The sequence below is a fragment of the Cynocephalus volans genome, chromosome 3, assembly GCF_027409185.1.
Source record: "Cynocephalus volans isolate mCynVol1 chromosome 3, mCynVol1.pri, whole genome shotgun sequence".
In the NCBI taxonomy this organism is placed as follows: Eukaryota; Metazoa; Chordata; class Mammalia; order Dermoptera; family Cynocephalidae; genus Cynocephalus; species Cynocephalus volans.
This window is the reverse complement of record NC_084462.1, coordinates 152,431,402-152,444,417: the sequence shown is the minus strand read 5'-3', so window position 1 is coordinate 152,444,417 and position 13,016 is coordinate 152,431,402. Positions and strand designations below refer to the sequence as shown.

At 36.4% G+C, this 13,016-nt stretch overlaps 1 protein-coding gene across 8 annotated transcripts in view; it reads right to left on the bottom strand.

The window, feature by feature from the left end:
• PCNX1 (pecanex 1) overlaps nucleotides 1–13,016 on the bottom strand; it is a 175,343-nt gene that overhangs the window by 24,880 nt on the left and 137,447 nt on the right. For all 8 annotated transcript variants that reach the window (XM_063091563.1, XM_063091565.1, XM_063091564.1 and 5 more), the window contains 4 exons: nucleotides 11,911–12,019; nucleotides 10,996–11,125; nucleotides 8,224–8,282; nucleotides 5,821–6,036 (listed from right to left, as the gene is read on the bottom strand). In XM_063091563.1, the coding sequence (XP_062947633.1) occupies nucleotides 5,821–6,036; nucleotides 8,224–8,282; nucleotides 10,996–11,125; nucleotides 11,911–12,019 (514 nt within the window). The remainder of the gene's footprint in view (nucleotides 1–5,820; nucleotides 6,037–8,223; nucleotides 8,283–10,995; nucleotides 11,126–11,910; nucleotides 12,020–13,016) is intronic.

Below are 13,016 nucleotides of genomic sequence, written 5' to 3'. Positions count from 1 at the left end.
TATAAAGTTATCTTTTAAACCAATAATGGGGAATTCCGGTCAAGATGGTGGAGTAGACGGTTCCCAGCGTCACTGTCTCCCACAAATCAACCAATTCACAACTATAAAAATGTAACATCAGCCAAGCTGGGGCAGCTGGAGCTCAGGGGAAGAGGAGGAGAGGCCCACGGAGTTCATGAAGGTGGAAGAAACCACGATGAGAAAAAGAAAAAACTGCTCTGAGGGTTTCTGGCCGTGACCACTCTAAGGCTGGAACTGATGAGCACATGGAGAAGGAGCCGGCAGAAGCCACAGCTGTGCCCTTCAGATGGAGCTGCTTGGAGGTGGCTGGGGAGAAGAGGGCCTTGGCGGCCCCGAGGACAGCAAGACCATTGACAGGGTTCCCGTGGACCCGTGCAGGAGTGAGGAACCAGAACAACTGAAAAAAGTGAGCCATTCAGAGGCCGGTGAATCATCGCAAGGGACTGGTGCAGGGCCCGTCCCATGGGAAGTGTTTGGAGCATGGGCAGTAGGGGGGACGGGCCCACCTGGAGAACAATGGGACACAGCAAGGACAGCAATCCGCCCCCCAATCAACACAGGACCACTCAGAGGAGACTGGTCAGGAATTCAGAATTGCATGGGGTGCAGTTTGATGAAAAAACTCAGGCACAGATCAGAGTTTCTACACAACCAATATCCACTGGGTCTCTGGAGAGCCGGAAATAGATATAAGGTCAACCATTAAACCCTGATCTGCACTAAAAGCCTTCCCTAGGGAAACAGCAGCAAAGCAGCAATTTAGCTCAACCACACAGCTCAAGTACTGGTTCCCACAGGAAGTTCCCCCATTTTAGTAGTAAGCAAAGGACAACAAATTAGTTCCAGCCCAGGCACACCACCAGCACTGTGGGGCCTGCCTGGGAACTGGACACCACTCCCACATCCAGGCACACCACGCCAGCGCCTTCGGACCCACCTGGGGACCTGAGGCATGAATCCAGGGACCAGATCCCCCTTCCACAACTAGGCACACTGCGCCAGCACCTCAGGGCCCGCCTGGGGACCTGAGGCATGGAGAAAGGGACTGGACTCCCTTACACAACCAGGCACACTGAGCCAGCACCTCAGGGCCTACCCAGGGACCTGAGGCATGGAGTCAAGACTGGAAACCCCTCCCACTACCAGACACACTGCACCAGCACCTCAGGGCCTGCCCAGGGACCCGAGGCATGGAGAAGGGGACCAGACACACCTCACAACCAGGCATACCCCCAGTGCCAAGGAGCATGCCAAAAACATCACCTCCATGTGAGTGGCCCACCACAGCCACCACAATAACCACGACTGCCACGAAAGTGGCTAGATGCCACAACCACCACGCAGATGGTCTACCAACCACTGGAGTGCACTGACACAAGGAGAGTCACCAGTAGAGATAAAGAAGAGGAGGATGTCTCTCTCCACAAAGCCCATTTCAGAGTGACAAAAGCAGCATCTGCTCTATGATAATATCGGGGGACCTGATCACACCTCTCAGCATTGGACAGATCATCTAGGCAACAAATCAACAGAGTAACAGTTAGTACTTCAGAAGGAGTAACCATTATTCTTTTAGAAGGAGAGAAGAAATCTAGGGTAATTAGAGGGGGAAGCAGGGGGGGTGGGGAGAGACTGGACAAGGGGCATAAAGAATAATTATGATTTGTAACAAGACATGAGCTAGTAATATTGATTTGATCAACATATCTCAATGTTGAACCCTAAAAATATGTATAATTAATTTTGATTCAATAAAAAAAATTAAAAAATAAATAAAATAAAAACAAAAACAACAACAAAAAAACCAATAATGGAAATGAAATCTTTTGAGAGGATCATATATTGTTTTTCTCCCACAACCTATTAAAATAGGATGAATTCTATTAATTTACTTTCTGATATTTAATTTCAAAAACGAAAGTGGCTGAATTTGTGAGGGGTACTTAAAATAAACAAAACTCCTGGCTTCTGTTTATTCTAGAAATGAAGAATTTTTGCATCTATAGTCACAAGTGAAATTTAACTATTTTTTTTAATGCCAGCTTAGTCATATTTTGACATCAGTATTATATTAGTTTTGTAAAAAGCCTTGAGAAATTTTCTATCTTTATGCATGTGTTAGAACAGTTTTGAGAGCAAAAGAATTAGCCAATTTCTAGAAGACACTTACTGTGCCTGTTTTTTTTAAAAATGTGATATGAAGTTGGTAGTATTTTTTAGGTATATGTGTTATTACTACATTTTGTTCATTTTGCCTTCTTTCTGGGAAGTTGATCAAAGGTTTGTAAATGAGGAAATAACATGAGAGCTATATTTTGTGCAGACCACTTTGTCAGTGGTCTACAGAGAACAGATGTGGTAAGAGGGAATTTGGAAGTTTCAACATTTACTCAATGACATCCTTGTTCAGAGCAGCAGAATAAGGTAACAGGTAACTCAATTAAAGCAGGATGTTTTTACTTTACCATACCAACCCCAAGACTATTTTCAACCCCTACATATACTAGTATTATATTATTCTTAGAAAAGTAAATAATAAGAACAGAAATTAATATTAATAATTGAAAAAAAAAGAATTTTGAGATTTGGAAAGAGATTTTAGAATATCTATGAGGATATGTTACCAATTGCTCCCTGGATTAGCCAGATCTGTCAGCCACTTCATAGTGAACACTACTGGTAAAAATAATAAAACCGACAATCATCAGAACTAGACATGTCAATATTAATTTGAGTAAAAATTGAAAGGAATCCAGTCAGCATGACAAATTTTCGATGTGTAAAGTCTGATTTGGAAAACTGTACTTGGTGGAAGTAATACAAATAAAAAGTTAACATGGTAGACGCTGTACTCAGAAAATTTTGATATAGACAAAAAACTTACTGTTAGAATCTTGAGAATATCAGTAAAATAAAAATGGAAATTAAAAATATAAATGGATTTAACCAAGACCTTTAGGAAACTTACCAAGAAATTTATTTAAATATTGCCTAAAATTAAGCATCCACCATGATAGACAAATAAAATCAAAAGAATTAAATTGGCTTAATGGAGTTATGTCCCAGAAAATGTATCAATACACTCGGCAGATCCAAATATTTTCATGGCAAAATAATGACACGATTAATATTTTGAGGGAGGGGAAGGTAGCTGGGACAGGGGATAACACTATAAAGGAAAGAAAATAACCAAAGATCACGTGAACATTTGAGCAAGAATATAAATCATACCACATGAGAGTTCTGGAATGAAGAAAACGGAGAAATAGGCTCTACGCATACATTATTTAATCATTCTACAAAATTAACAAGGTATGTATTATATATTAATTGCTGTGTGTGATAGTTACCAGATACATAATGAGGAATGAAGCAGATGTGATTCCTGCCCTTAGGGAGCCTACTGTCTAAAGCAAAGGTTAGCAAACTTCAGCCCCAGACATAATCCAAGCTAAGAATGGCTTTTATATTTTTAAAGAGTACTTAAAAGAAAAAACAACAACAAAGAATAATATCCAACAGAGAATGTGCATGGCTCCCAAATCCTAAGATATTTATTATCTGGATCCTAAAAGAAAAAATTTACCAACCCCTAGGCTAGAGAAGAAATAAACTTTAAACAAATAAACACTAATAAATATAAGATTATAACTATGCCAAGTGCCAAGGATATAAAAACAGGGTAAGACAAGAGACAACCATGTGGGATAGGTGGTTGGAGAAGGCTTCTCTGAGAAAGTGGCATTTAGGCTAATCCCTAAATATAATCATGGAATTAGCCAGATGGAAGGTGGTGGGAGGAGGGGAGGTAGTTGGTACTTTCTGGGCAGAGGGAAGGGCAATAAGGAGTCCTCAGTAAAGAATGTGGCACATCTAAGAAGACAGTGTGCTAGAGTGAGTGCGGAGAGAGAGTGGTATAAAACGAGAATGGTGAAATTGGCAGAGGCAGGATCACACAGTGCTGCAGGACATGTGAGAGCATTTGAATTCTATTTTAAGTGCAATGGGAAGTCACTGAAAAATTTTAAAGCATAGAAATGACATGATCAAATCTGCCTTAAAAGAAAAAATAACCATCATGTCTGAGTGAAGAATTACAGGTATCCCTTGCTATCCAAATCTAGCATAAGTTTAGATAGCAAGGGATACTTTGTTTCCAAATTTATTCGAGTTTTAATTGGCAAATAATTAGAGTTTGGCTAGCAAAGGATTTATCCAAAAATTTATCTGAATCTACTCAGTACCAGAGAGTGAAAGTTCGGAGAGTGATAATTTGGATCAATTTTTTTGCCTGAACAATGTCTGATCAATATGGTGGGATAAGCAGATCATAAGAAGGACCCTTTTCTATTTCACACACATAGAAATGCTAGATAAAATAGCTTTCCCATGCACAATTGCAAAAAAAAAAAATTAATTAATTAAATTAAAAATTAAAAAACAAGACCAAATCTTCATATGCTAAAGCTAAAAAGGAAGTTAAAAGTCACAGCAGTGGTAGATGGGGGGTAAGGAACTGCTGACTTTTGGATGAGTCTACTTGGATTAGATCTGAACAGCATAAAACTAGAAGAGAAAGGATTAAGGGCCTAAGGGCCTAGGCTCCTGATGGAGAAGCAGAAACTAACATAAATAAGAATAAGACAACTGGGGCTGGGGGTGGGGAGAAGAGAATGGATTACAAACAAATAACAAACATTAACATTTACTGCATTAATTTGAGAAAGTCTTATTTCTAGGGAATAAACGTAACTTCTAGAGAAGTTCTTGCTCCACTAACATAAAAACTCAAGGGAGCAAGCCTTCTGATTTAACACGAGTGAAAATAAAGCTAAAAGGTACAGGTCTGGTTCGATCCTCTTTCTAGTTAATTGCTTTCTTGTTTCCTATTCAAGACTAAAAACATTCCAAAGCATGTCTTATAATAGCTCAAAAACTCCCTGCAAACTCTTGGGTCCAAATGTTCTTTAGATTGGAAAGATATTCAATAACAGTACTTGAAATTCTTATAAAACAAGTTTCTACTTGTGCTTACAGTTATTCAGCTTACAGGAGTTGATAACATCAAGTTGATATTGTCTCTAAATGTACAATTCTCTATGTAGAAATAGCTTCATTTGTCAGTACATGGGTTGGTAGGAGAGAGAAATGAGGAGTAACTGCTTAATGGGTACAAAGATTTATTTCAGAGTGATGAAAATGCTTTGGAACTGGACAGAGATGGTGGCTGTACAACACTGTGAATGTACTAAATGCCACTGATTTTGTCACTTTAAGTAGTTAATTTTATGTTATGTGACTTTTACCTCAATTAAAATTTGTTGACGACAACAGCATGGTTTTATGGGAATGTAACTCAGTTAACTACTCTGCCTCATACATCTATGCCGCTTGCTGTCTAACAAATATATGCAACTGGTCACAAAAGGGACTGGCAAGAGACCAAGCACAAAACAGAAATTCAACATCACCAGGAAAATAAGTCAATTATACACTAATGCCACTACCTTTCCATATAAAAACTATGCCACAAAAATGATTTTTCTTTGAATATGAAATTTAGTGGGGAAAATCTAATAATTACTCAATCATTTAATTAATAATATTCCACTAATATTTTACACTAATAATTTGTGTTAATCGATATTCAGTTACTCCTATTTAATTAATAACAAGTTTTCTCATTCCACAATCCCAAAGATCTAATTTTATGACAACCTTTGATTCAAGATATAAATATATAAAACTTAGATGTCACAGGAGTACATTATAGAAATAAAAGGTGAATGAATATCTTACCTCGGAACTCAAGTCCCCGCAACTGGAAAGTGACCAGACCGTTCCCTATCTCTATCAGGTGCACTAACGCATTGAGATAGTCAGAAGCCAGGATGAAACAGTCTCCTGTACTGTAGTTTCCCCACCGTCCTAACAGCAAATCACCACAGATACTGTGCTGTAGGGATCTGGTTAAATGTTCATAAAAGATGGAATTCAGATTGTTGTCATCTGATCCTACAGGAAGGAATTTAAAAAAAAAACATAAATTTCACCTAAAGTCCCATTTATATCAACAAATAGGACTGTTAAAAGTTTTAAAACTAACTTCCAGTTAGAATATATTTATAGTTATTTGACAAAGAAAATAATATTCATGCCCTTATAATTTCTATATAAAAGTGAAACTCCCATCCATAAAATGTGGGAATTTGATTAGATCATTCTAAGGACTTTTTCACCTCTTTAACAGTCCATAAACTATTGCTATTAAATGAAACATGCCTTATAATTAAACTATGCAAAAGAAATGAAAAACATAAAAGAATTCAGAAGAAGAATTCTTCTAGTAAAGGAAATAGGTAAAATAATAAAAGATTTGAACAAGACAGCCCAAAACAAAGAAAAGTTGGTCAGTCAAAAAGTACCTGTATAGTAAGATGGCTAATATTAAGCAGAAATAGACTGTATATACAGATACAGCAGCAAAGAACCTACACAACTAGAAGTTAGAGTTATCCTTTAAGAAAAACATTAGGATAAAAAACATCACTCAAATAATGAGATGACCTTCTCTAAAACAAACTGATCCAAAGCAACAATCTGTAAATGGGTGCTCAAAGTATAGTATTGAAGAATAGCAAAATCTTAAAGCTTAATAATTACTTTAAACTCAGCCTAACTAGATAATATAATGATGAAAGGGGAACTCCAGATTCTAATGTTAATAGAATAATTGTATCTAATCCTATATCTGCCCATCACAAAAGTATGCACAGAGATTTAGGACACAGCTTTTTTGCTACGCAGGATGGCATCATAAGCACCATGAGAATTCCAGCCCATTACAAGCACATACTAGACCTGAGATGGTTCTTTTCTCCACTGGAATGAAACAATGACAGTTATTAATACAAAATAATTAGTTCTCCTTAATCTAATTTAATAATTAAGAATCAATCTGATTCATACTGTTTGGTTTCAGATGGATAGAGCATTTGAGGGAATTTACAAGTCACATGGATACAAATATCCCACTCTACTGGGGAATAATATTTCTTTTAGTAAATTAATAAGGTTGACTCTTGAACAACATGGGAGTTATGGATGCCGATGCCCCATGCAGTCAAAAATCTATGTATAACTTTTGCCTCCCTAAAAACTTACCTACTAATACCTTACTGTGGACCAGAAGCCTTTCTGATGAAATCAGTGAACACACATTTTGTTCATTATATGTACTATACTCATATACTGCATTCTTACAATAAAATAAACTAGAGAAAAAAATGCTATTAAGAAAATCATAGGGCCAGCCTATGGCTCACTTGAGAGAGCATGGTGCTGATAACACCAAGGCCACAGGTTCGGATCCCTATATAGGGATGGCCGGTTAGCTCACTTGGGAGAGCGTGGTGCCAACAATACTAAGTCAAGGGTTAAGATCCCTTTACCGGTCATCTTTAAAAAAAAAAAAAAAGAAAGAAAACCATAAGAGAAAATTCATTTACAGTACTGTACAGGACTTATTGAAAAAATCACATAGTGGACCCATGTAGTTCAAGGGTCAACTATACATTGTATCTAATCCTGCCTGATATGTTAATACCTTATAGCGGGGGCAGTGAGATTCACTTTATGTCATATTGCTATCACGTAAGCTAATAAAATGATGTTTCCCAAACGACAAAACCAAGAACCTTTAGATAATGGTGACATCACCAAAGCACTATCCACTGAAGACCTATGTTGAGTGGTTATTCGCCCCCCACCCACATATGAAATCTCTGTATGAAATAAACTACATAAAATTAAATTAATATTTACTTCAACATTTGGGGAAGGGTGGAAGCAAACATATTTAAAAAGTGTGTCATCTGACTGTATACCCTTCAACACATCTGATCAGTTTTAACTGTTTTCTACTTTTTAACTTATGTAAGAACAATCTTCGAAAGGTATTTTTTTATTCCTATCAGCATTCTTAAAATGCATTTTTAAAAAGATGGGTATATAAACTATAGATACTCTAATTTACATATGATTTGCTGAAGTGACTATTTAGAACACATATAGGATTCCAAGCAAGTTGGAAATAAATATAAATACACATAGTGATACACATACACATGTAATACACACACACACACATATATATGCACATATGTAAAACAAATCCTCCTTACTCACAAATAGCGCTATTACCTGGATTTCTATCAAGCTGGGAAGCCAATCTGGTATTTGAATGATCCACTCGTTTTGTGCTAAAGAGAACAAAGTAAAACATTTTTAGAGACTTCCTTTACACTTAAAAAATGTTTAATAATTGTAAGTGAGAAACTATAGGTTATAGAAGAAATAAATACTACCACTCTATGAAAATCTCTGGAAAAAACAATCTATGATTAGTATAATAATAAAACTCCTTAGTTTTTTAGAGTTAAGGTTTTTTTTTTTTTACTCTCCCACCTTCACCACACATTAATATAGCAGTTTTATACTAATTGGTGTTTCATTGCACAGTGTGTAGGAAGACATCTGTAATTGTACCATGAAAAAAATTGACCAGGATGAAAAAATGCATACTGTACGTGGTTCTTAAAACTTTACAGTGCATGAAACATTCTTTGTAAGGGAAAGGTACATCTATTAATGCCCAGTAGAATGGTATTCTTTAGAACAGTGGTTCCCAGAACGTGGTCCACAGAACCCAAGACTTTTTCAGGGAGTTTTCCAGATAAAAACCATTTTCATAATAATATTGAGCTGTTATTTGCCTTTTTCACGATGTTGACAACTGCACTGATGGTGTAAAAGCGATGGTGGACCATGGGTGCCTGAGCATGAATCAAGGCAGTGGCACCAAACTGTTCTATTCTTCACTGCCACATTTGCACAATGAAACAGACAAAAAAATCAAGTTTCAGTTAAAAAGGTCCCCAATGAAGAAATAAAAATTATTAATTTTATTAAATGTCAAACCCTCAAAGCAGGCCTTTTTAATATTCTGTGTGGCAAAATGAGAAACACACATAAAAAACTTCTGCTGGATTCTCAAGTACAATGGTTGTCTCCAGGGAAAGCACTAGTGCAACTGTGTGAACTACAAGCTGAACTAGCTAATTTTTTTCTTGGAACACCATTTTTACTTAAATAGCTGATAGAGAAACTATGAGATTATTCAAATGTGGGTATTTAACAGATATTTCTTAAAAATAAAGTGAGTGTGTTATTTCAAGAAAAACAATTGGCAATATCTATTGACAATGATAAAATTCAAGCTTTCAAGCAAAAAATTAGAATTTTGGAAAACATGCATCCACCACCATGAGTTTAATAGCTTCCCAATACTTAAAGAATTTTCTTTTGAGATTGGTGGTGATATTAGTGAACACATTTTTAAAAACATTGCATAATAAAATGTGTCAACATTTGGAAGGTCTACATTACTCAGTGAACCAATATTTTCCAAATGACCAATAAATCATGTCACAAAGTTATGCATGGGCAAAAACCCATTCAAAGTACAACACAGATGAATGAATTTTGTAACACACTTGCAAAAGTTCATAGATACAGTTTTAGATTCCATGTTGCAACTAACTTTTAAGAAACTACTATTTGTTGACTTTTAGTGAAGGATCAAAGAAAACTATCCACAATTGTCTTAAAAGGCTATTAAAATGCTTCTTTCTTTTCCAAATACATAAGTGTGTGAGGCTGGATTTTCTCTGTGCACTTCAGCCAAAACAACATACTGCAACAGATTGAATGGAGAAGCAGATATGAGAATACAGGTAATTTTTAATAAGACAGACATTAAGAGATTTGCAAAACTGTAAACAATGCCACTTTTCTACTTTTTTTGGCGGGAAGGGTAATACAGTTATTCTTAGTTTAAAAATGTTATTTATGTTAACATGCAATGAACATATCATTATTTCTAAATTAATGAACATTTGAAATTTATTGTTTTTTTCCCTACTACAGTACATATTGGTAGACAACACCACAAACAAAAAATCGTTGACATTTTCAATAATTTTTAAAAGTGTAAAGGGTTTCTGAGACCAAAAAGTTTAAGAACTGCTGTCATAGAACATTATATTGGACTAAAAGTGGGCCCAGAAGAAAAAAATAGGATATAAAAAACACTGAAATTCGCCAAAATGGGAAACACCACGTGTGGTTTCATATAAAGGACCACAGTAAAAGTTTCAAACCCACAAACCAGTTCATTGTTTAAAAGCTGGGACTACAATTTTCACCTGTTAAATATACCAATGTGCAAAAATGTAGAGAAAAAGGTAGAGAAAGCCAGCAGAATTATAAGTTAGTACAAGTTCCTTCTAAATCAATGTGTTGATCATAGTAAAATCTCCATAACTCAGTAATTCCCCTTTTAGGAATTCTTCCTTAAATGAAATTTGGAGAGACTGCATACAAAGAGAGTTACTAAGCATTAGATTAAATAGGTAGCCTAAGGAACTAAGTCTAAATGGAGAAAACACTTCATGTACAAAGATAGTCATTAAAAACTTACCTTCACAAAAAGGTAGAAATAACCTACAAAAAGTTTAGTTCTAGAAACATCCAACTATTACTAATAAAACTATGAGATAATTCATTAGGACTGTTATAATGATGTAACCTTGTAGAGCAGAAAGTTTCACAGTATTACTAATGTGCAATAATTTGGAGAAATACCACTGAAAGAAAAAGGATACGAAAATGAATATACTCAATTAGAAGTATGTTTTTAAAAGTCTTATGAGTAGGAAAAAGACAGAAAATAAAAAGTAATTTTCTCTGACCTTTTAAAATATGATTTTCAAATTTTAAGAATATTTATAAATTTTTAGCAAATTATTTCAATACAACATATTATGAACCACAAATAACTTCCAGTAATGTTGTCAATAGTTTTTCCTAGTAAAAAAGATAAAGATTGTCTTTCTAGTGTTTTGTTTTACTCACTTATAGTCTCTCTCCCAGAATTTCACAGGTCGAACATATGAAGTGATGAATATTGCACTTCCCAGAAAGGGGTTCAGTGGAGTAGAGAAGAAGGCTGACACAGCAGCCTGGATGAACAACATCGCTGAATCTATGGAAAACTGGTTAAGGAACTTAACGTTCATCTGAGCACACATGCCAAAAAAGAAAATCTCACAAACACATTTAGATTATAGCAACAGAGAAACGAGGTTCGCCAGAGGAATACAGAAGAGGGTGTCACTGGACAGCATAAGGGCATACCAATAAGGACACTACAAGGAGAGTACAACCTGGTATGACCATTTGAAGGGAACCAAATAAATATTTGCTATTATGTATTTGGTAAAAGTCCATATATCAATCTCGGGAAGAGATGCTTGGGTTTAATTTTCCAAAAGGTTAAAACAAAAATTTGGAGATACCAAAAGTCTGCATTTCAAAATCAATGTGGTCACTAACCTTAACTGTTACTCAGAAAATACTTTTAAGAAATGATGAAAATAGAAAATTTCAAAGAGAAGTTTAATTAAAATCATATCATGCCAAAATGTTTTGTATCTTCATTCATTTATTTTAAAATATTTCTAAACACATTTTGTATATATCAAAAATTCCTGGACTTTAATATTCACACATGCAAACACAAAATTTTAAATCGGCATTACTTAAATACAAAACCTAATACTCTTCTCATGTTCAGATTAATCTGTGGGCCTCAGATGTTAATGCAAGCTGCAAAATCAAAATCAGTACAGGTTGGACTTAAAAGACTGTTTTTTGATAATTTATCACACAGTAACATATTCTATGTCTGTGAAAGGTTAAGCCTGTAAACTGACATTCTCATCAAGGATATGACTGTCCATTCTTACAAAACTTTAATTAGAAGGATACGGGGTACTGCAAAGGGTTGAGCAAAAGCATGGAAAGCAGAACCCCATGTAATCTGCCATGGGGCAATGTAGGTGTACACAAACTGCAACTTAAAAAGGAGTTCCCAAAGCTGTAAGAGGAAAAGAAAAACTGTCAGTAAAAAATTTATCAGATATTTGAATTAGAAAATGAAAGCCCTGTAAAATGTATTTTCTTCCTAATAGGGAAATGGCATTGAAATTACTTTCCATTTGCATAATAGGAAAAGATATATCAACTGCCAAAACACTGCACCTATTTTTCAGTAAAGACACCATTTTTAAGCAAGGACAGCTAAGTGACATAGATTTGCATTTCATCTGTTTAAAAGAATGACATTATCAAGATGGTAGAATAGATAATTCCCAGAATCTCACCTTCGCACAAGTAACCAATTTACAACTATTAAAAAGCAAAGACTGCCAACCTGGAACCCCTGGAGCTGGAGGAGGAGGAGGAGAGACCCACGAGTTCGTGAAAGTGCGAGATGATGGTGAGAGGGTGTAGGGATGGCACCTATTGTTCTGAGCCAGCCAGGTAAGTAGGCAGGGCCTAGCAGTTACACAAGCTGGAAAAAGCCACAGCAGCACCCTCCAAGTAAACTTGCTTAGAGTCTGCAGGGGAAAGGAGGGCTTTGGAGCACACCATACCAGCCCACAGGCCACAAAGTCCATGGCAGGATTCCCCCAGGCCTCACAGGAGCAGACGGCTACAAGAGACTGGAGAGGAGAGCCACCCAGAGGCCAGTGAGTTATCATGAGGGATGTACACACAGCCTGCCACATGGGAAGCAGTCAGAGTGCAGGAGAAAGGTTGGCCCATAGGGGGAACATTGGGTACAGCATGGGCAGCTGGTCTCAGTGGAAATCAGTCAGGGCAACAGAATGCAGGGGGCTCAATCTGCAGGAGAGACCCCATCCGGGACCGGAATTTCCACATAGCTCAGACCCAGAAGTGATTAACAATCCTCACAAAAAGCCTTCCCCAGTGCATCAGCAGCAGATAACAGTTTTTCTCAAATGCCTAGGCATCAAAGTAGAGACACAAAGATCAAGGAAGAACAGAGAAATATGTTGCCACCAATTGAA